General features: G+C 48.6%; 1 protein-coding gene across 4 annotated transcripts in view; it reads left to right on the forward strand.

Moving 5' to 3' along the window:
- The window catches only part of HIF3A (hypoxia inducible factor 3 subunit alpha), a 49,837-nt gene that overhangs the window by 15,400 nt on the left and 12,063 nt on the right, over positions 1 to 22,374 (forward strand). For all 4 annotated transcript variants that reach the window (XM_010377438.2, XM_010377441.2, XM_010377439.2 and 1 more), the window contains 6 exons: positions 671 to 777; positions 1,016 to 1,163; positions 9,464 to 9,582; positions 11,131 to 11,321; positions 14,997 to 15,101; positions 20,029 to 20,300. In XM_010377438.2, the coding sequence (XP_010375740.2) occupies positions 671 to 777; positions 1,016 to 1,163; positions 9,464 to 9,582; positions 11,131 to 11,321; positions 14,997 to 15,101; positions 20,029 to 20,300 (942 nt within the window). The remainder of the gene's footprint in view (positions 1 to 670; positions 778 to 1,015; positions 1,164 to 9,463; positions 9,583 to 11,130; positions 11,322 to 14,996; positions 15,102 to 20,028; positions 20,301 to 22,374) is intronic.

Raw genomic sequence — 22,374 nt, forward strand, 5'->3', positions numbered from 1 at the left:
GAGCCGAGATCACGCCACTACACTCCAGCTTGGGTGACAGGGCGAGACTCCGACAAAAAAAAAAAAAAAAACTTCTAATGTCATCATATCTGCAAAGTCCCTTTTGCCATGTAAGATACCATATCTGGCCGGGTGCGGTGGCTCACGCCTGTAATCCCAGCACTTTGGGAGGCCGAGGTGGGCGGATCACGAGGTCAGGAGATTGAGACCATCCTGGCTAACACGGTGAAACACCGTTGCTACTAAAAAAAATACAAAAAAATTAGCCGGGCGTGGTGACGGGCGCCTGTAGTCCCAGCTACTCGGGAGGCTGAGGCAGGAGAATGACCTGAACCCGGGAGGCGGAGGTTGCAGTGAGCCAAGATCACGCCACTGCACTCCAGCCTGGGTGACAGAGCCAAAATCTGTCTCAAAAAAAAAAAAAAAAAAAAGATACCATATCTGCAGATTCTGGGAATTAGGATGTGGACATCTTTGGGGGTCATTAGGTCATTATTCAACCCACCACACTCCTCTTATTCTGTTTCTTACTCCTTTTCTCTGGGTTACAATCCTGTCTCTTGATGTCTTACTGGCTTTGTTCCTGTGTCCTCTGCTGCCACTTCCCTCTACCTACCCTCCCTCTCAGCTGGTAGCATACTGACCAGACCCTGCTCTGCCCCACCCCCAGGATTGCAGAAGTGGCCGGCTACAGTCCCGATGACCTGATTGGCTGTTCCGCCTACGAGTACATCCACGCATTGGACTCCGATGCGGTCAGCAAGAGCATCCACACCTGTATGTATCCCATTTCCCCAGGCGTGGAGCCAGCTGCCACATGGCCCCCAGCCAGCACCAGGACCCCCAAGTTCTCCACACCCCAGGATGCACTCCCTCCCTACCTCAACACCGGCTCCCTGCTCCCCAAGCCCCAGGGAACCGTCTCCTTCCTTACCCCCTCATACCCAGCCCCCAGATATTTCTCTCCTCAGTTGCCCCCTTGGTGGCTCTGACCCCTCCCGATCCCCCTCCTCAGTGCTGAGCAAGGGCCAGGCAGTAACAGGGCAGTATCGCTTCCTGGCCCGGAACGGTGGCTACCTGTGGACCCAGACCCAGGCCACAGTGGTGTCAGGGGGACGGGGCCCCCAGTCGGAGAGTATCATCTGTGTCCATTTTTTAATCAGGTAAGCAGGAGGAGGGGTTGGAGTGGCTGTGTGTGGGCCTGATTGGCACATGTGGACAGGTGTATGTGTGTGTGTGTGCATATGAGCATGTACGTGTATCACGTATAAGTGTATGTGAGGGAGTGTGCACATGTACACATATGAGGAATGTGTGTCACCATGTAAATGCCAGTGTGTGTGTCTGCATGGACACAGGTGTGTGTATGGGTGTGTACTGTTAATTTGTATTATTTTATTTATTTATTTATTTATTTATGTATTGCATGAACCTCTGCTTAAGTGAACCATTAATTCAAATTAAAAAGGGCTGTTTGGCCTGGCATGGTGGCTCATGCCTGTAATCCTAGCACTTTGGGAGGCTGAGGCAGGCGGATTGCCTGAGCTCAGGAGTTCGAGACCAACCTGGGCAACGTGACGAAACACTGTCTTTTACCAGTAATACCAGAAATTAGCCAGGCATGGTGATACATGCCTGTAATCCCAACTACTCGGGAGGCTGAGGCACGAGAATCGTTTGAACCCAGGAAGTGGAGGTTGCAGTGAGCCGAGATTGCGTCAGTGCAGTCTGACCTCAGCAACAGAGTTAGACTCTGTCTCAAACAAACAAACAGAAGGCCTCTCTATTCAAGTTAAAATAAGAAATGTAACAGAATCATGGGGTCTTTTTTGCTTTTTAAAATTTGATGTGTGGCTCACTCCTGTAATCCCAGAACTTTGGGAGGCCAAGGGAGGAGGATTGCTAGAGCCTTGGGGTTCAAGACCAGCCTGGGCAAAGTGGTTAGGACCCATTCTCAAAAAAAAACAAAAAACCTGAAAACAAACCAAAAAAAACCACACACATATAAGAAGATACATATGTGGTTTGCATATGGTAAATTCTCTTTATGATACACAGTTCTGTGAATTTTTGACACATGCATGCAATTGTGTAACCACTATCACAATCCAGCTTTGACCAATTAGTGTGATTGTAATAGTGGTTACACAATTACCACGATTTTTTTTTTTTTTTTTTTTTTTGAGACAGAGTTTTACTCTTGTCACTCAGGCCGTAGAGCACTGGCACCATCTTGGCTCAGTTCAACCTCTGCCTGCCGGGTTCAAGCAATTCTCCTGCTTCAGCCTCCCAAGTAGCTGGAATTACAGGCATGCAACAACACGCCCAGCTAACTTTTATATTTTTAATAGAGAAGGAGTTTCACCAGGTTGGCCAGGCTGGTCTCAAACTCCTGACCTCAGGTGATCCACCCGCCTCAGCCTCCTAAAGTGCTGGGATTACAGGTGTGAGCCACCGCACCTGGCCCATGTTGTGGTTTATATCAGTAGTTCCTTTGTAAATAGTGAATAGCATTCCATGGTGTGAATGGAGCACAGTTTTTTTATCCATTCACCAGTTGGAAGACATCGGGCTGTTTCCAAGTTTGGGTGATTACAAAAAACCAGCTACTGTAAACATTCTCATACAAGATTTTATGAGATCACATGTTTTCATTTCTGTTGGGTAAACAGCTAGGATTAGAATGGATGGGTTATATAGTAAGTGTGTATTTACTTTAAGAAACTGCCATGGCTGGGTGCAGTGACTCACACCTGTAATCCCAGCCCTTTGGGAAGCCAAGGAAGGAGGATTGTTAGAGCCTCAGAGGTGAAGACCAGCCTGGGCAAAGTGGTTAAGACCCAATCTCAAAAAAAAAAAAAACCTGGAAACAAGCAAACAACAACAAAAAAAAACACACAAAAAGTTATATGGTTTTCATACAGTAAATTCTTTTTATGGTACACAGTTCTATGAATTTTGACACATGCATGCAATTGTGTAACCACTATCACAATCCAGCTGTTGACCAATTAGTGTGATTGTAATAGTGATTACACAATTACCACAATTTTTTTTTTTTTTTTTGAGACAGAGTTTTGCCCTTGTCACTCAGGCTAGAGTGCACTGGCACGATCTCGGCTCACTTCAACCTCCGCCTCCTGGGTTCAAGCAATTCTCCTGCTTCAGCCTCCTGAGTAGCTGGGATTATAGGTGCCCGCCATCAAGCCCAGCTAATTTTTGTATTTTTAGTAGAGGCGGGGTTTCACCATGTTGGCTAGGCTGGTCTTGAACTCCTGACCTCAGGTGATCCACCCGCCTCAGCCTCCCAAAGTGCTGGGATTACAGGCATGAGCCACCACATCCGGCCATTAGCACGATTTTTTACACAAAAACATTCTCTTGTAGTAAACCCCTGCCACACTCCCATGTCCCTGGCAACCGCTGTCCTCAGAACCCAGAGTTTTTTGCTTTTTCCACAGGGTCACATACAGGGAATCGTACAGTATGTAGCCTTTTGGGCCTGGCTCGTACTTAGCATGATATATTTAAAATTCCTCCTTGTTGTGGTTTTTCTTTCTTGTTTTGTTTTGTTTTTTTGAGACAGAGTCTCATTCTGTTGCCCAGGAGTGCACTGGTGCAATCTTGGCTCACTGCAGCCTCTGCCTTCTAGGTTCGAGTGATTCTCCTGCCTCAGCCTCCCGAGTAGCTGGGATTATAGGCATGCACCAATACGCCTAGCTAATTTTTATATTTTTAATAGAGAAGGAGTTTCACCAGGTTGGCCAGGCTGGTCTCGAACTCCTGACCTCAGGTGATCCACCCGCCTCAGCCTCCTAAAGTGCTGGGATTACAGGCGTGAGCCACCGCACCTGGCCCATGTTGTGGTTTATATCAGTAGTTCCTTTGTAAATAGTGAATAGCATTCCATGGTGTGAATGAAGCACAGTTTTTTTATCCGTTCACCAGTTGGAAGACGTTGGGCTATTTCCAAGTTTGGATGATTACAAAAAACCAGCTACTGTAAACATTCTCATACAAGATTTTATGAGATCATATGTTTTCATTTCTCTTGGGTAAACAGCTAGGATTGGAATGGATGGGTTATATAGTAAGTGTGTATTTAATTTAAGAAACTGCCATGGCTGGCCACAGTGGCTCACTCCTGTAATCCCAGCACTTCGGGAGGCTGAGGAGGGTGGATCAGTTGAGGCCATGAGTTTGAGACCAGCCTGGCCAACATGGCAAAACACTGTCTCCATTAAAAATACAAAAATTAGCCAGGTGTGGTGGCATATGCTTGTAACCCCAGTTGCTTGGGAGGCCAAGACACGAGAATCACTTTAACCCAGGAGGCGGAGGTTGCAGTGAGCTGAGATTAGACCACTGCACTCTAGCCTGGGTGACAGAGTGAGATTCTGTCTCAAAAAATAAAAGAAAGAAACAGCCAGGGCAGAGTGTGATGGCTCGTGCCTGTAATCCCAGCACTTTGGGAGGCCAAGGTGGGTGGATCACCTGAGATCAGGAGTTCAGGACCAGCCTGGTCAACATGATGAAACCCCATCTCTACTAAAAATACAAAAATTGGCTGGGTGTGGTGGTGCATGCCTGTAGTGCCAACTACTCAGGAGGCTGAGGCAGAAGAATCACTTGAACCTGGGAGGCAGAGGTTGCAGTGAGCCGAGATCATGCCACTGTACTCCAGCCTGGGCAACAGAGGGAGACTCCATTTCCAAAAAAAGAAAAAAAAGAAACAGCCAAACTGTTTTCCAAAGTGGCTGTATCATTTTGCATTCCCATCAGCAATGTATGAGGGTTCCAGTTGCTCCACATCTGTGCCAGCATTTCGTATTGTCTGGGTGTTTGGGTTTGGTGTTACTTTTAGTCATTCTAATAGATGTGTCGTGGGAAAATCACGATGGGGCTTTTTTCTCCATCATGTGTCATAGAAGCTTTTCAGCATTTAGGAATGCAGAGGTATCCATGACAACATTGTGAGGCAGAGTTAAAATTACAGCTTTTCGGTCGGGCGCAGTGAGTGGCTCACGCCTATAATCCCAGCACTTTGGGAGGCCGAGGTGGACAGATGACTTGAGGTTGGGAGTTTAAGACCAGCCTGACCAACATGGTGAAACCCCATCTCTACTAAAAATACAAAAATTACCCAGGCGTGGTGGCGCATGCCTGTAATCTGAGCCACTTGGGAGGCTGAGGCAGGAGAATCACTGGAACCCGGGAGGCAGAGGTTGCAATGAGCGGAGATGAGACCACCGCACTCCAGTCTGGGCAACAGAGCAAGACTCCATCTCAAAAAAAAAAGAAAGAAAAGAAAAAATAATTACGGCTTTTCTTTGAAGGTTATCCTATAGGACATGCACCAGTTTCTAAAGCCTTAGGGGTTTTTCTAGATCTGGAGGAATGTTCTGAAATACAAATCAACATATATATATGTATACAACTTTTTTTGAGATAAAGTCTTGCTTTGTCATACAGGCTGGAGTGCATGACTGAACCTCCCAGGTAGGTGGGACTATAGGCATGCACTACCATGCCTGACTAATTTTTTTTGTATTTTTTGTAGAAATGGAGTTTCATGATGTTGCCCAGGCTGGTCTTAAGCTCCTGAGTTCAAGCAACCCACCCGCCTCAGCTTCCCAAAGTGCTGGGATTACAGGTGTGAGCCCTGGCACCCAGCCTATAACTTTTTTTTTAAATAGGGATGGGGTCCCACTGTGTTATTCAGGCTGGTCTCAAACTTCTGAGCTCAAGTGATCCTCCCACCTCAGCCTCCTAAAGCGCTGCAATACGGATGTGAAACCACCATGCCAGGCCTCCAAATCAACTTATGCCTCATGTCTCTGCCCTTCTCAGAGCCCTTCTGAGGCTCCCCAGCATCCTTAGGAGAAAGGCCAAGGGCATTGGCATGGCTCACCAGGCCCTGTGAAGCTCCTGCCTCCCTCCCCTTCTCACTCACCCTCCAAACCTTAGGGCCTTTGCGCAGGCTGTTCCTCCAGCCCAGAATACTCTCCTCTCTTCCCTCCTCCTTTTTCTCCTGAGTCATGCCTGCTCATCCTTCCAGTCTCAGCTCAGACATCACTTCTGGAGACCCTCTTTCCTGAGCCCCTACATGAGCTCAGGTGCCCCCCACCCCCATTTTCTTTCCTGGTATCCTGTACTTTTGCACCAGAGCACTTAAAACCATTTGTAATTACCCTATTAACTTGTGTACTCAGCCAGGCCTTCTTTGATTGCCCTCTTTTAAATTGCCAAGTCCCTGTAATCCCAGCACTTTGGGAGGCCGAGACGGGCGGATCACGAGGTCAGGAGATCGAGACCATCCTGGCTAACATGGTGAAACCCCGTCTCTACTAAAAAATACAAAAAACTAGCCGGGCGCGGTGGCGGGTGCCTGTAGTCCCAGCTACTCGGGAGGCTGAGGCAGGAGAATGGCGTAAACCCGGGAGGCGGAGCTTGCAGTGAGCTGAGATCCGGCCACTGCACTCCAGTCTGGGCGACAGAGCGAGACTCTGCCTCAAAAAATAAAAATAAATAAATAAAATAAATAAAATAAATTGCCAAGTCCCACCACTACTTTATTTTCTCCGTAGTACTTACCACTCTCTTTCTTTGAGACAGAGTCTCATTCTGTTGCCCAGGCTGGAGTGCAGTGGCACGTCAGCTCACTGCAACCTTTGCCTCCCGGGTTCAAGTGATTCTCCTGTCTCAACGTTCCAAGTAAGGATTACAAGCACCCGCCACCACACCTGGCAAATGTTTGTGTTTTTAGTAGAGATGGGGTTTCACCATGTTGGCCAGGCTGCTCTCAAATTCCTGAGCTCAAGTCATCCGCCCACCTCAGCCTCCCAAAGTGCTGGGATTATGGGCGTGAGCCACTGCGCCCGGCCCTCCCTAGTATTACTACTATCTAACCCAATGTTGTCCAATAAAAGCATGATGCCAGCCACGTATGTCATTTTGAATTTTCTAGTAGCCACCTTGAAAGGTAAACAGAATGCTGGGTGTGATAACTCACACCTGTAATCCCAACACTTTGGGAGGCCAAGGCCAGGAGTTTGAGACTAGCCTTGGCAACATAGGGAGACCCCATCTCTACAGGTAATTTAAAAATTAGCCCAACATGGTGGCATGTGCCTGTAGTCCCAGCTACTCAGGAAGCTGAGGCAGGAGGATCACCTGAGCCTGGGAGATTGAGGCTGCAGGGAGCTGAGATTGCACCACTGCTCCAGCCTGAGTGACAGACTGAGATCCTATCTCAAAAAAAAAGTAAACAGAAGCAGGTGAAATTAATTTTATTTATTATTTATTTATTTATTTATTTTGAGGCGGAGTCTCGCTCTGTCGCCCAGGCTGGAGAGCAGTGGCACGATCTCGGCTCACTGCAAGCTCTGCCTCCCAGGTTCACGACATTCTCCTGCCTTAGCCTCCTGAGTAGCTGGGACTACAGATGTGCACCACCATGCCCAGCTAATTTTTTTTTTTGTATTTTTAGTAGAGATGGGGTTTCACCATGTTAGCCAGGATGGTCTTGATCTCCTGACCTCGTGATCCGTCCACCTTGGCCTCCCAAAGTGCTGGGATTACAGGTGTGAGCACTGTGCCCAGCCAATTTTATTTTTTTAAATTTCATTTTATTTATTTATTTATTTGGAGTCTCACTCTGTCATCCAGGCTGGAGTGCAGTGGTGTGATCTCGACTCACTGCAACCTCCACCTCTGGGGTTCCAGTGATTCTCCTGCCTCAGCCTCCTGAGTAGCTGGGATTACAGGCGCCCGCCACCATGCCCGGCTAATTTTTGTATTTTTAGTAGAGATAGGGTTTCACCATGTGGGCCAGGCTGATCTTAAACTCCTGACCTCAGGTGATCCACCCGCCTCAGCCTCCCAAAGTGCTGGGATTACAGGCGTGAGCCACCGTGCCCGGCTTAATTTTAATAATATATTTTATTTTCATATTCAAGATCACACCACTGCGTAAGTAGCAGAGCTGAGATTTGAACCCAGGCCACTGACTACAGAGTCCTTGCTATGAACCACTACACAGTAGTGCTTGACGAGGAGATGTTTGTGGAATGATGAATGAGTAAACTGAATGTGTCACATGTGCACATATTGGAGCCCAAGTGTATGGAACGTGTGAGCATAGCTGTCCCTGTATGCACTCAGGTGTATGTGAGCACTCCTGTTTGTGCCTGCGTGTACCGAGTGTGTGTACGAGTTCGATTGTGTGTGCTTGTGTCTTTCAGGGGAATAAGGGTGGCTTTGATCCAGTCTAAATTAGGATGTTTCCAGCCCAGGGAGGGTTTAACGAGGGTGGGGAGAGGTCACAGCTTCTCAAGGAGCTGGTGGGAAAACCATGCCCACCTGCATCCTGTCCTGAAGTGGGTTATGCAGATGAGATGCAAATGAGGGCCTGATCCTCAGCCCCACCCAACTCTCCAAAAGCCAACTTGCCCAGCGAGCATTTAGATTGTCTCTGCAGCCACAGACTGTGTGAAGGGAGGTGGCAGGGACATAAGGATGTATTTATAAACCTGTTCCCTTGAATATGAAAAATATCTATGAATAGAAACAGCATAAATAAAACTTATTCATAAAAATTACAGCCCTATGAATTCTTCCTATTTGTTAATGTAATGAAGACTATGTTAAAAATATATTTTTTCATCAATACCTTTCTAAGAATATGTTTATAAGTTAAAATCTATAAAGATAATATTTAGGTATTCTGAAGCCTTTTGCTCACCCCTCTCTTTGCCCCTGGGCGTCCCCTGTCTGTTCCTAGGTCTCTTCCCACTTCTGTCTTTCGGTGCTGCCCTACCCGCTTCCCTCAGTCTTCCTCCTCTCTGCCCAGGCTGTGCTAAATGCCAGCTCTTTTTTCTGCCTTTCCTTTTACAGAAGGAGCTTGGGAAGGGACAAACTTAACTTTCTTTTTAAAATGTTGTCAGAATAGGCTGGGCGCAGTGGCTCATGCCTGTAATCCTAGCACTTTGGGAGGCTGAGGCAGGTGGATCACCTGAGGTCAGGAGTTCAAGACCAGCCTGGCCAACATGGTGAAACCCTGTCTCTACTAAAAGTACAAAAATTAGCCAGGTATAGGGGCGTCCACCTGTAATCCCAGCTACTCGGAAGGCTGAGGCAGGAGAATCACTTGAACCTGGGAGGCAGAGGTTGCAGTGAGCCAAGATTGTGCCACTGCACTCCAGCCTGGGCAACAGAGTGAGACCTTGTCTTAAAAAAAGAAAAAGAAAAAGAAAAAAAAATTGCTGTCAGAATAAAAAGCAGTCAACAAAAAATCAAACCCTTATAGGAGACAAATAAATGTGGGCAATTATCTTCTGTGAAATGCCCTCCAAGCCCCTGGGCGCCATTGCCTTCTGTAATAGGACATCACCTGAACAGGCTACCTGGGCTGGAGCCAAGGACCCTCACTGACTCTCACCTCCCTTTCTGTCTTGTACCCCAGCCGGGTGGAAGAGACCGGAGTGGTGCTGTCCCTGGAGCAAACGGAGCGACACTCTCGCAGACCCATTCAGCGGGGCGCCCCCTCTCAGAAGGACACCCCTAACTCTGGGAACAGCCTTGGTATGGGGCAGGGCTGGGGCTGGGAGGGGTTGTGTCCCCAGGGCCCTTGGGAGAAAGCCCAAGCACCTTAACATGGCTCACCAGGCCCTGTGGGACCTGCCTCCTGCCTCCCTTCCCTGCGCACTCTGCCTCCAAACCACACAGCCTCCTAAGAGCCCTTGGAACACTCCAGCCTCGTGCCTCAGGGCCTTTGCACATGCAGTTTCCCAGAATGCTCTTCTATCTCCTGTCCTCCCTCCCCTCCTGTGGCTATGGCATGGTTGCTTCAGTCTCTTGCTGGCCTCTGCTCTAAATCCTGCTGTGGCTCCACATTGTCCCCATGCTTCTGCCTCTTCCCTATTCTGGCTTTGCCACTCTTTGGCTTCCAGTAATCTCGATCCTTCTAAGTCTAGCTCCTTTCTCCCTCTTCTTTCACTCTCCTGCCATTGTGGATGAGCCTCCCTCCCAGTTTGTCCTTCAAGACCTCACCTTCGGCCGGGCGCGGTGGCTCAAGCCTGTAATCCCAGCACTTTGGGAGGCCGAGACGGGCGGATCACGAGGTCAGGAGATCGAGACCATCCTGGCTAACACAGTGAAACCCCGTCTCTACTAAAAAATACAAAAAACTAGCCGGGCGAGATGGCGGGCGCCTGTAGTCCCAGCTACTCGGGAGGCTGAGGCGAGAGAATGGCGTAAACCCGGGAGGCGGAGCTTGCAGTGAGCTGAGGTCCGGCCACTGCACTCCAGCCTGGGCGACAGAGCGAGCCTCCGTCTCAAAAAAAAAAAAAAAAAAAAAAAAAAAAAAAAAAAAAAAGACCTCACCTTCTCCCAGCTGTTGCTGGCCACCCATGCTCCTGGGTGTGGGGTGGGATTGCTGATATAATATCCTTTCCTTTTCTGGCTCAGAGCTGGCTCTGGGCCTTGTCTTAACCTCTGGGGACCTTACAGCCTCCTTGAGGACTTGGGGCCAGTCTTTATTCCTAAGGTGCAAGCTCCCCAGAGCTGAATGGAATGGCCAAATGCTGATCTGAGCCACCAATCCCCTCCCCTCGGAGTTTTCAGAGCCTCACCACAATCTGGCCACTAAAGTTCACACCTGGGGGCTGGGTGCAGTGGTTTATGCCCGCAATCCCAGCACTTTGGGAGGCCGAGGCGGGCAGATCACTTGAGGTCAGGAGTTTGAGATCAGCCTGGCCAACATGGTGAAACCCTGTCTCTACAAAAAGTACAAAACTTAGCTGGGCATGATGGCAGGCACCTGTAATCCCAGCTACTCCAGAGACTGAGGCACAGAATCGCTTGAACCCAGGAGGCGGAGGCTGCAGTGAACTGAGATTATGCCACTGCACTCCAGCCTGGGCAACAGAGCAAGACTCCATCTCAAAAATAAAAATAAAGTTTACACCTGGCCCAGCAGGGGTCCTCCAGGCCCCTTCCTTACTCCTACACTAAGAACAGTGGCCATCCTGACTTGCTGATGTCAACTGTGTTCCCGGGTGGTGTGGAGGGCTCTGGCCCTCGGCCTTTGGTCACCAGCCCGTGTCCTCCCCATCTCCATGTGTCCTGCAGACGCCCCTGGCCCCCGGATCCTCGCCTTCCTGCACCCCCCTTCCCTGAGTGAGGCTGCCCTGGCTGCTGACCCCCGCCGTTTCTGCAGCCCTGACCTCCGTCGCCTCCTGGGACCCATCCTGGATGGGGCTTCGGTAGCCGCCACTCCCAGCACCCCACTGGCCACACGGCATCCCCAAAGTCCTCTTTCGGTAAGCCATCCCACCCACATGAGCCCTCAGCATCCAAGGCTCCGTCCCTCAGGTGGTCTTGGCCTGTGGCTTAAACCTGACTGTTCTCTGGGCCTCAGCTTCTCCATCTGTGTAGTGGGGAGGTTGGGTTGAGATGGGGTTGAGGTTCCTTTAAGACACAGATCCAGATTCTTCAATTGTTAGAATTCCAGAGTCTGGCTCTTTTAGGGAAAAACTCTCTCAAGCTATGTTTTTCCTCTGCTCTCCTGATAATGCAACAGTCATCAACACAGAAGACTTCTGTGACCAAATGTGGGCAGTTTTTCCCACACACCAAGCAGCGAACACCAGCTGGGTGTCCTCCAATTCAATTCCGGCACCATCTACCTGGAGATAGTGTCAGATCTCACAGGTTGGCCCTCAGTCCCCAAGACTGCTCCCTGCTCTTCAGATACCAGTAACAAGTCTGGGCCTCCAGAATTTCTTTTTTATTTTTCTTTTTATTTTTAAGATGGAGTTTTATTCTGTGCCCCAGGCTGGAGTGCAGTGGTGCAATCTCGGCTCACTGCAACCTCCACCTCCGAGGTTCAAACAATTCTCTTGCCTCAGCCTCCCAAGTAGCTGAGATTACAGGTGTCTGCCACCACACCCGGTTAATTTTTTGTATTTTTGGTAGAGACAGGGTTTCACCATGTTGGCCAGGCTGGTCTCGAACTCCTGACCTCAAGTGGTCTTCCGGCCTTGGCCTCCCAAAATGCTGGGATTACAGGTGTGGGCCACCGCACCTGGCTCTTTGGGTTTGATTAATTCGCTGGAACAGCTCACAGTAATCAGGATAACACTTATTTAGGTTTACTGGTTCATTGTCAAGGATATTGCATGGGATACAGATGAAGGGATACATTAAGTGAGGTATGGGGGAATGCAGGGTCTCAGAGCTTCCATGCCATCCCTGGGCACCACCCTCCAGAAACCTCCATGGGTCAGCTATCTGGAAGCCCCTCAAACCCAGTCCTCTTGGGTTTTTATGGAAGCTTCATGATGTCAGCATTCTTTCCCCCAGGGTATCGGGCAGGACCCTCTCTGGGTACAGTTTTATGACTCACAATCAGAAAGGCGGGGGAAGATTAGAGACCTGCCTTGGGGCAGGTGAAAGGAGGGCAGAAGGCTAGAGAGGTTCTGTTTCATGAGGCCTAACACACCCAACGTTCTAACAAAAGACTGAACTGTTTTATTAGACTGTTCTAATAAAGAACTGTTCTAACAAAAGACAAGGGCCATGGGAGTTTGACCCAGGAACCGTGCACAAAAATCATGTATATATATAAATATATATTTTATATTAAAAATAAATATATAAACATATTTATATATGCAAATATACTTATTTATATATGCAAATATATTTATTTGTAAATATCTGCATATAAGGATATTTATATTTACACATATTTGCATATATGTATATGTTTACATGTGTATTGATGTATTTGCATATATGTAAATATATTTACATGAATGTAAATATATGTTTATATATTTGTGTGTGTGTGTGTGTGTGTGTGTGTATATAAATAAAATAACACCATAGGCCCTGTATTAGTCCATCTTCATGCTGCTGCTAAAGACATACCCAAGACTGAGTAATTTATAAACAGAAAAAGGTTTAATGGACTCACAGTTCCACATGACTGGGGAGGCCTCACAATCATGGTGGAAGGTGAAAGGTACATCTTACATGGCAGCAGGCAAGAGAGAATGAAACCAAGTGAAAGGGGTTCCCCTTATAAAAACCATCAGATCTCATGAGACTTATTCACTATCACGAGAACAGTATGGGGGAGACTGCCCCATGATTCAGTTATCGCCGACCAGGTCCCTCCCACAGTGTGTGGCAATTACGGGAACTACAGTTCAAGATGAGATTTGGGTGGAGACGCAGCCAAACCATATCAGGCCCCTAACCTGGGTTGTTTGGAACTGGCACAGATGACCTTCCTCCCACTCCAGCTTATGACTAAGCATCCAGTTCTCTGAACTTTGACCTCAAAGAGTCAAAATGTCTAATGTCCTGATTTATACAGACCTGGATTCAATCCTAAATCTGCCATTTATCAGCGGCGTTACCCTGGCTGGGCAGGCAAGTTCTTGAGGCCTTAATTTCTTCACCTATAAAAGAAAGATAATAACATGTCACCACATCATTGCTTATTCTGAGCATTAAATGAGAGTATTCATGAGAAGCACTCAGTAGGGGCCTGGCACCTATTGGTGCTCAACAGATCATACCTGTTACTATCACTATTTGTTGTGAAAATAGTCAGACCTTTGACCTCAGTGAGTCTATATTATCCAGTGTTGACTGTCTTCATCCCCACTCTTCACCCCAAGAAAATATCTTCTCTCCAGAGAAATACAGACTGTGACCTTTGACCTCATCCTTTACTCCTGAGACAGCTGAACTCGCCATTGTTTCCCCCACTAACTCCAGGCTCCAAGACCTTTAACACCAGAGGATTTGTTTGAAAATCTTGGCCTCAGGCTGGGTACGGTGGCTCACACCTGTAATCTCAGTACTTAGGGAGGCCAAGGTGGGGAGATCATCTGAGGTCAGGAGTTCAAAACCAGCCTGACTGACATGGTGAAACCCTGTCTCTACTAAAAATACAAAAATTAGCCATGTGTGGTGGTGGACGCCTGTAATCCCAGCTACTTGGGAGGCTAAGGCAGGAGAATCACTTGAATCCGGGAGGTGGAGGTTGCAGTGAGCCAAGACCACGCCATTGCACTCCAACCTGGGTGACAGAGTAAGACTCCCTCTCAAAAAAAAAAAAAAAGTCTTTCGGATTTTTTTTTTTTTTGCGACAGAGTCTCACTCTGTCACCCAGGCTGGAGTGTGGTGGCACAGTCATAGCTCGCTGCAGCCTCCGCTTCCCAGGCTCAAGCCATTCTCCTGCCTCAGCCTCCCTAGTAGCTAGGACCACAGATGTGTGCCACCACGCCCAGCTAATTTTTGTACTTTTAGTAGAGACGGGGTTTCACTATGTTGGCCAAGCCAGTCTCGAACTCCTGATCTCAAGTGCCACCCACCTTGGCCTCCCAAAGTCCTGGGATTACAGGTGTGAGCCACTGAGCCTGGCCAGGCTCTGATCCTTCTTTTTTTTTTTTTTTTTTTGAGATGGAGTCTCGCTCTGTCACCCAGGCTGGAGTGCTGTGGCCGGATCTCAGCTCACTGCAAGCTCCGCCTCCCGGGTTCACGCCATTCTCCTGCCTCAGCCTCCTGGGTAGCTGGGACTACAGGCGCCCACCACCTCGCCCGGCTAGTTTTTTTTGTAGTTTTTAGTAGAGACGGGGTTTCACCGTGTTAGCCAGGATGGTCTCGATCTCCTGACCTCATGATCCGCCCGTCTCGGCCTCCCAAAGTGCTGGGATTACAGGCTTGAGCCACCGCGCCCGGCCAGGCTCTGATCCTTCTAACTGGAACTTCCATGTTTGCTTTGTCGATCTACATACACTCCGGCATTCTGACTTTTGAATACCCAGGCTCAAAACTCATCTGCATTTGCCGTTGGACCCCCTTTGTCCCCAGATGCCTGGCATTTGATCCCCACTTCTACCTTTGAGCTGCAGACAGTCTTCCTGTTGACACCTCCCAGGCTCAAGATTTCCTGAAGTCCCTACTCCATCTCTCCACAGGCTGATCTCCCAGATGAACTACCTGTGGGAACAGAGAAGGTGCACAGACTCTTCACCTCCGGGAAAGACACTGAGGCAGTGGAGACAGATTTAGATATAGCTCAGGTAAGGGCTGGCGTGGAAGGAGTAATCCTTAGCCCTGCATTCTGGGGATTCACATATGTGGCTTTAGAGAAGGTTAGTGGGATGGCTAAAGGAATGAGTGGATAGATGGATGGATGGATGGATGGATGGACCGTTGTATTCATTAGGTGGATGATGGTGGATGAATGGATGAGGTTTAGGCAGATATTCTAACGGATGGATTGATGGGTGGATGGGTGGGTGGGTGGATGAATGTTTGGGTGGATATTTTGATAGCTGGATGAAAAATGGATGGGTGATATTTGGATGGATGATTTATTGAGTGCATAGATAAACCGACAGCAGCATGATGTATTAGTTATTATTGCTGTGTAACAAATTGCTGGCCGGGCGCGGTGGCTCAAGCCTGTAATCCCAGCACTTTGGGAGGCCGAGACGGGCGGATCACGAGGTCAGGAGATCGAGACCATCCTGGCTAACACGGTGAAACTCCGTCTCTACTTAAAAACTACAAAAAAAAAAAAAAAAAAAAAAAAACTAGCCGGGCGAAGTGGTGGCGCCCGTAGTCCCAGCTACCCGGGAGGCTGAGGCAGGAGAATGGCGTGAACCCAGGAGGCGGAGCTTGCAGTGAGCTGAGATCCGGCCACAGCACTCCAGCCTGGGTGACAGAGCGGGACTCCGTCTCAAAAAAAAAAAAAAAAAAACAACAACAAATTGCCTAAAAACTTAACACCTTAAAACAACAACTATTTATTATGTCACATGGTGACTGGGTATCAGAAATTCAGAAGCAACTTAGCTGCTGGTTTTTGCTCAGAGTCTCTCATGAGGCTGAAGTCAAACTCTCAGGGCTACAGTCATCTGGGGTTAGAAGGTTTTCTTCCAAGCTCACACACATGAGGTGGCTGGCAGGCCTGAGTCCCTCACTTTGCTTTGGCTGGAGGCCTCAGTTCCTCATCACATGAACCTCTACATAGACTCCTTAAGTGTCCTCACAACGCGGCAATTGGCTTCCCTAAGGCAAGCAATCCAATAAAGAGAGAAAGAGACAAATGGGGAAGCAGAGAGACAGAAAGAACAAGTCCCAGACTGAAGACACAGTCTTTCATAGCCTAATCTCAGAAGTGACAAACCATCACTTCTGCCATATTGTTTTGGTCATATAGATCAATCCTGTACACTGTGGGAGGCAACAACACAAGAGTGTGAACATCAAGAGGCAGGGATCATTGGGAACTTCCAGTGATTGATGTCTCTCTCTCATGCAAAATACACTCACCCACCTCTCAAGGGCCCCCAAAGTCTCCCAAAGTTTCTTCCTATTACAGCATCAGCTTGAAGTCCAGACTCTGATCATCAGAATCTGGTCTGGGTGCTGGGGAAACTCCTTGAGTATAGTTCCTCTCAACATTTTGGCTTGTGGACTAATGGAGATGAGTCATCTGTCACCCACATACTCAATATGTAGTGGTGAGACAGGAATAGACATTACTATTCAAAAAGGACGGGGAAGAGGAGCATGCATATGTCCCTGGTCCATAGCAGTTTTGAAATCCATGTGGGCAAATATCAGAAGTTCTTTCATTAGGACTTAAAAAAAAAATTGGGGGCCAGGCACGGTGGCTCACGCCTGTAATCCCAGGACTTTGGGAGGTTGAGGCAGGCAATTCACGAGGTCAGGAGATCAAGACCATCCTGGCCAACATGGTGAAACCCTGTCTCTACCAAAAATAAAAATAAAAACAAAATTAGCTGGGCATGCTGGCACATGCCTATAATCCCAGCTACTCGGGAGGCTGAGGCAGGAGAATCACTTGAACCAGGGAGGCAGAGGTTGCAGTGAGCCGAGATTGTGCCACTGCACTCCAGCCTGATGATAGAGCAAGACTCTTGTCTCAAAAAAAAAAAAAATTATAAAAATAGAGACAGGGTCTCACTATATTGCCCAGGCTCGTCTTGAACTCCTGGGCTCAAGTGATCCTTTCACCCTGGCCTCCTAAAGTGCTGGGATTACAGGTGTGAGCCACTGTGCCTGGCCCGAGGGTGCTCTTCATTGCTCAGAGACCACCTTTTTCTATTTTTTTTGTTTGAAACGGAGTCTCACTCTGTCACCCAAGCTGGAATACAGTGGCTTAATCTTGGCTCACTACAACTTCCGCCTCCCAACTTCAAGTGACCCTCTGGCCTCAGCCTCCCGAGTAGCTGGGACTACAGGTGCCCACCACCGTGCCCGGCTAATTTTCTTTTTTATTTTATTTTATTTTTTTTTGAGACGGAGTCTCGCTCTGTTGCCCAGGCTGGAGTGCAGTGGCCAGATCTCAACTCACTGCAAGCTCCGCCTCCCGGGTTCACGCCATTCTCCTGCCTCAGCCTCCCGAGTAGCTGAGACTACAGGCGCCCGCCACCTCACCCGGCTAGTTTTTTGTATTTTTTTAGTAGAGACGGGGTTTCACCGTGTTAGCCAGGATGGTCTTGATCTCCTGACCTCGTGATCCGCCCACCTTGGCCTCCCAAAGTGCTGGGATTACAGGCCTGAGCCACCACGCCTGGCCATAATTTTCATATTTTTAGTAGAGATGAGGTTTCACCAGGCTGGCTCAGAGACCACTTCTTTTTTTTTTTTTTTTTTTTTTTGAGACAGAGTCTCGCTCTGTCACCCAGGCTAGAGTGCAGTGGCATGATCTCAGCTCACTGCCAGCTCCGCCTCCCGGGTTCCCACCATTCTCCTGCCTCAGCCTCCTGAGTAGCTGGGACTACAGGTGCCCGCCACCATGATGTCCGGCTAATTTTTTGTATTTTTAGTAGAGACGGGGTTTCACCGTGTTAGCCGGGATGGTCTCGATCTCCTGACCTCGTGATCCGCCCGCCTCGGCCTCCCAAAGTGCTGGGATTACAGACGTGAGCCACCACACCTGGCCTAGAGCCCACTTCTTAATGTTAGCATCATTTCCCATCTGGAGGGCTCCTGCAGTCAGCCAAACTCAAGGTTAATGGCATGGTTCTCCAGACTGCGGAGTCTGCCCAAGACTTCTGACATCAGCCACAAGTTTGAGGGTCCTCAGGGCCACCCTCACTTTAGATCAGCTGCCTACCAATGTGGAGATTCCCAGACTCCTGTAGACTCCCTCAGGTTTGATAATTTGCTAGAAGTATTCATGGTACTCAGAAAGTGCTATACTTAGGGTGGTAGTTTTATCATAACAAAAGAATACAAATCAGAAACAGACAAAGGAAGATATTCATAGGTGGAATTGGGGACTGGAGGGTCCCAAATGGAAAGTTTTCTTGTCCTCAGGGACATGTTATCCTCCCAGCATTGATATGTAGCAATATGTGCAGAGTAATGCCAACTCAGGAAACTCACCAAAGCATCAATGTTCAGAGTTTTTATTGGGGTTTTATTGCATAGGCATGATTGAGCATATTACTGCCCATGTAATTGAATTCAGTCTCCAATGCCACGTCTACCTTCCCTGGATCTGGCTGATTTTGTGTGGACCAAAGCCCCAACCCTCTAATTACAGCGGTTGTTTTTTCTGCATGGCCAGCCTCTGTCCTGAGTTATCTCATTAGCATAAACTCTCCAGGGGCTCACCATGAGTCACCTGGTTAGACCATGAGTCACCTGGTTAGCATAGATTGTCCAAAAGACTCGCAGTGAATAGCAAAGACACTCCTATCACTCAGAAAATTCCAGAGGTTTAGAGGTTACCTTCCAGGAGCTGGGACAAAAGCCAGACCTCTCTTTGGGTACAGTTAATTATTCACTGCACAAGGAGGTTGAGAATATTCAAAACCTTCAAGTCCTGTCTCCTTCATGTTTAACATCTCTTCCTTTAGGAGAAATATTTTTTATCTCTTTCTCCTCTTGCCTTTTACTGTAAGTAACAAGAAGAAATCAGGCAGCCCCTTCAACACTCTGGCTGGGAGTCTTAGCTGGACCACCTAGTGTATTTGTTGCATTTTCTACTTTCCACATAACTGCAAACAGCAGTGTTGCTAAACTTTCAGCCACTACAGGACAAAAATTCTCTTTCCTCTGGTTTCCAGTGTGTTTCTCACTTCTCTCTAAGCCCTCACTGAGTCTTCTCAATGTTCAGATTTTTTTTTTTTTTTTAAATGAGACAGAGTCTTGCTCAGTTGCTCAGGCTGGAGTACAACCGCGCGATCTCGACCTCGGCTCACTGCAAGCTCCGCCTCCCGGGTTCACGCCATTCTCCTGCCTCAGCCTCCCGAGTGGCTGGGACTACAGGCGCCCGCCACCGCACCCAGTTTGTATTTTTAGTACAGATGGGGTTTCACCGTGGTCTCGATCTCCTGACCTTGTGATCCACCCGCTTCGGCCTCCCAAAGTACTGGGATTACAAGCGTGAGCCACCACGCCTGGCCACAATGTTCAGATTTTGACCAATGGTTTCTCTGAGGTATTTAGAATTTCTTTTTTTTTTCTTTTCTTTTCTTTTCTTTTTTTTTTTTTTTTGAGACAGTGTTTCACTGTGACACTCAGGCTGGACTGCAATGGTGTGATCATGACTCACTGCAACCTCAAACTCCTGGGCTGACACAATCCTCCCACCTCAGCCTCCTGAGTAATTAGAACTACAGCCATGGGCCACCACACCTGGCTAATTTTTTTCTTTTTTATATAGGTGGGGGGCTCGCTATGTTACCCAGACTGGTCTCTTAATTTCTAGCTTCAAGTGATGCTCCCAACTCAGCCTCCTAAAAGCTCTGGGATTACAGGTGTGAGCTACCATGCTTCTGACCCAATTTAGGATTTCTCTAACATGCTCTTCAGGGAGTCCTCATACCCATTTTACAGATGAGGAAACTGAAGCTCAGACTGTTGGCCACAGTCACAGAACTCAGAAGTGGTGGTGCTGGGAGGTCAGCCAAGGTCCACCCAAGTCCAAGGCTTATGCTCTTACCTTCCTCCTGCCCTCCGCAGGATGCCGACACTCTGGATTTGGAGATGCTGGCCCCCTACATCTCCATGGATGATGACTTCCAGCTCAACGCCAGCGAGCAGCTACCCAGGGCCTACCATAGACCTCTGGGGGCTGTCCCCCGGCCCCGCGCTCGGAGCTTCCATGGCCTGTCACCTCCAGCCCTTGAGCCCTCTCTGCTGCCCCGCTGGGGTAGTGACCCCCGGCTGAGCTGCTCTAGCCCTTCCAGAGGGAACCCCTCAGCATCATCTCCCATGGCTGGGGCTCGGAAGAGGTGAGCCACAGTAAAGGGGGGACATCAAGGGAGCATCCCCTCACCCCGTCTTGCCCCTGCCTCCTGCTTCAGCCTCGTCCCTCACCATTTCTCTAACCCTGATCTCTGCTCCAGCCAGGCCCTCAGTGGGCCCAGCAGCTGCCAAGTTTGTGCCAATCTCTATGCCTTTGCCTAGGCTGTACACCCCTTCTGGAGTGCCCTCTACTGCTCTCACCATTTATCCAAATCCTGTCAACCAGGGCTGTCTCCTTTGGAAAATAGTTATATCTGATCTAGTGACAATTTTTATCAGAGTTTAGAAGACATTGCTGCAGTGTCGGAGAAACTATTAAGCTGGGTGTGGTAGTGCATGCCTGTAGTCCCAGCTACTTGGGAGGCTGAGGTGGGAGGATCTCTTGAGCCCAGGAGATCGAGGTTGCAGTGAGCTGTGATTGTGCCACTGCACTCCAGCCTGGGCAACAGTGAGACACTGTCAAGAAAAAAAAAAAAAAAGATGAAAGAAAGAGAGAGAGAGAGTGGAGAGAGAGGAAGGAAGGGAGGAAGGAAAGGAGGGAGGGAGGGAAGGAAGGAAAGGAAAAAGGAAAAGAAACTGTCTAGAACTAAATTGCAAGCATGTGCTCATTTCGAATCCAGAGTGGTCTTATCCTTATGGATACGTCTTGGTATCTTCCAAGGCTCCCAGCTTGGTACTGGCTATAAAGTAGGTGCCTGATAAAGACTTATTAAATGAGGGAGGGAGGGAATTATTATTATTATTATTATTTGAGACAGAGTCTAGCTCTGTCGCCCAGGCTGGAGTTCAGTGGCCGGATCTCGGCTCACTGCAAGCTCCACCTCCCGGGTTTACGCCATTCTCCTGCCTCAGCCTCCTGAGTAGCTGGGATTACAGGCGCCCGCCACCTCGCCCGGCTAGTTTTTTTGTATTTTTTAGTAGAGACGGGGTTTCACTGTGTTAGCCGGGATGGTCTCGATCTCCTGACCTCGTGATCTGCCCGTCTCGGCCTCCCAAAGTGCTGGGATTACAGGCTTGAGCCACCGCACCCGGCGGGAATTATTAATGAATATAGTTGGCACTTCAATGGGTGAACAGGTGGATGGATGGATGAATGGGTCGATGGAAGGACAGATGGATGGATGTGTAGGTGAAAGGGTATATGTATGTATGTGTGTATGTGTGGATGGATGGATGGATGGATGATGGATGGATGTCTGGGTAGACAGAAGGATGGATGGATGGGTCAATGGATTGATGGGTGGCTGGAAGGATGGATGGATGGATGGATGGATGGATGGTGGATGGATGGATGGCAGATGGATGGTGGATGGATGGATGGATTAATGAATGGATTAATGGATGGATGCATGGATGGTGGATGGATGGCAGATGGAAGGATGGATGGATGGTGGATGGATGGATGGCAGATGGATGGTGGATGGATGGCAGATGGATGGATGGATGAGTCAGTGGATTAATGGATGGATGGATGCATGGATAGTAGATGGATGGCAGATGGATGGATGGATGGATGGCAGATGGATGGTGGATGGATGCCGGATGGATGGATAGATTAATCAATGGATTATGGATGGTGGATGGATGACAGATGGATGGGTGGGTGGATGGATAGATGGTGGATGGATGGCAGATGGGTGGTGGATGGATGGTGGACAGATGGATGGATTAATCAATGGATTAATGGATGGCTGGCTGGATGGATGGATGGATGGATGGTGGGTGGATGGCAGATGGATGGTGGACGGATGGCAGATGGATGGATGGATGGACTAATCAGTGGATTAATGCATGGTGGATGGATGGATGGATGGATGCATGCATGCATGGGTGGTAGATGGATGGCAGATGGATGGCGGATGGATGGATGGATGGATGGCAGATGGATAGTGGATGGATGGCAGATGGATGGATAGATTAATCAATGAATTAATGGCTGGCTGGCTGGCTGGATGGATGCATGGATGGTAGACGGATGGCAGATGGATGGTGGATGGATGGTGGATGGATGGATGGATGGACTAATCAATGGATTAATGGATGGTGGATGGATGGCAGATG

This window comes from Rhinopithecus roxellana, chromosome 12 (genome assembly GCF_007565055.1).
Source record: "Rhinopithecus roxellana isolate Shanxi Qingling chromosome 12, ASM756505v1, whole genome shotgun sequence".
Lineage (NCBI taxonomy): Eukaryota > Metazoa > Chordata > Mammalia > Primates > Cercopithecidae > Rhinopithecus > Rhinopithecus roxellana.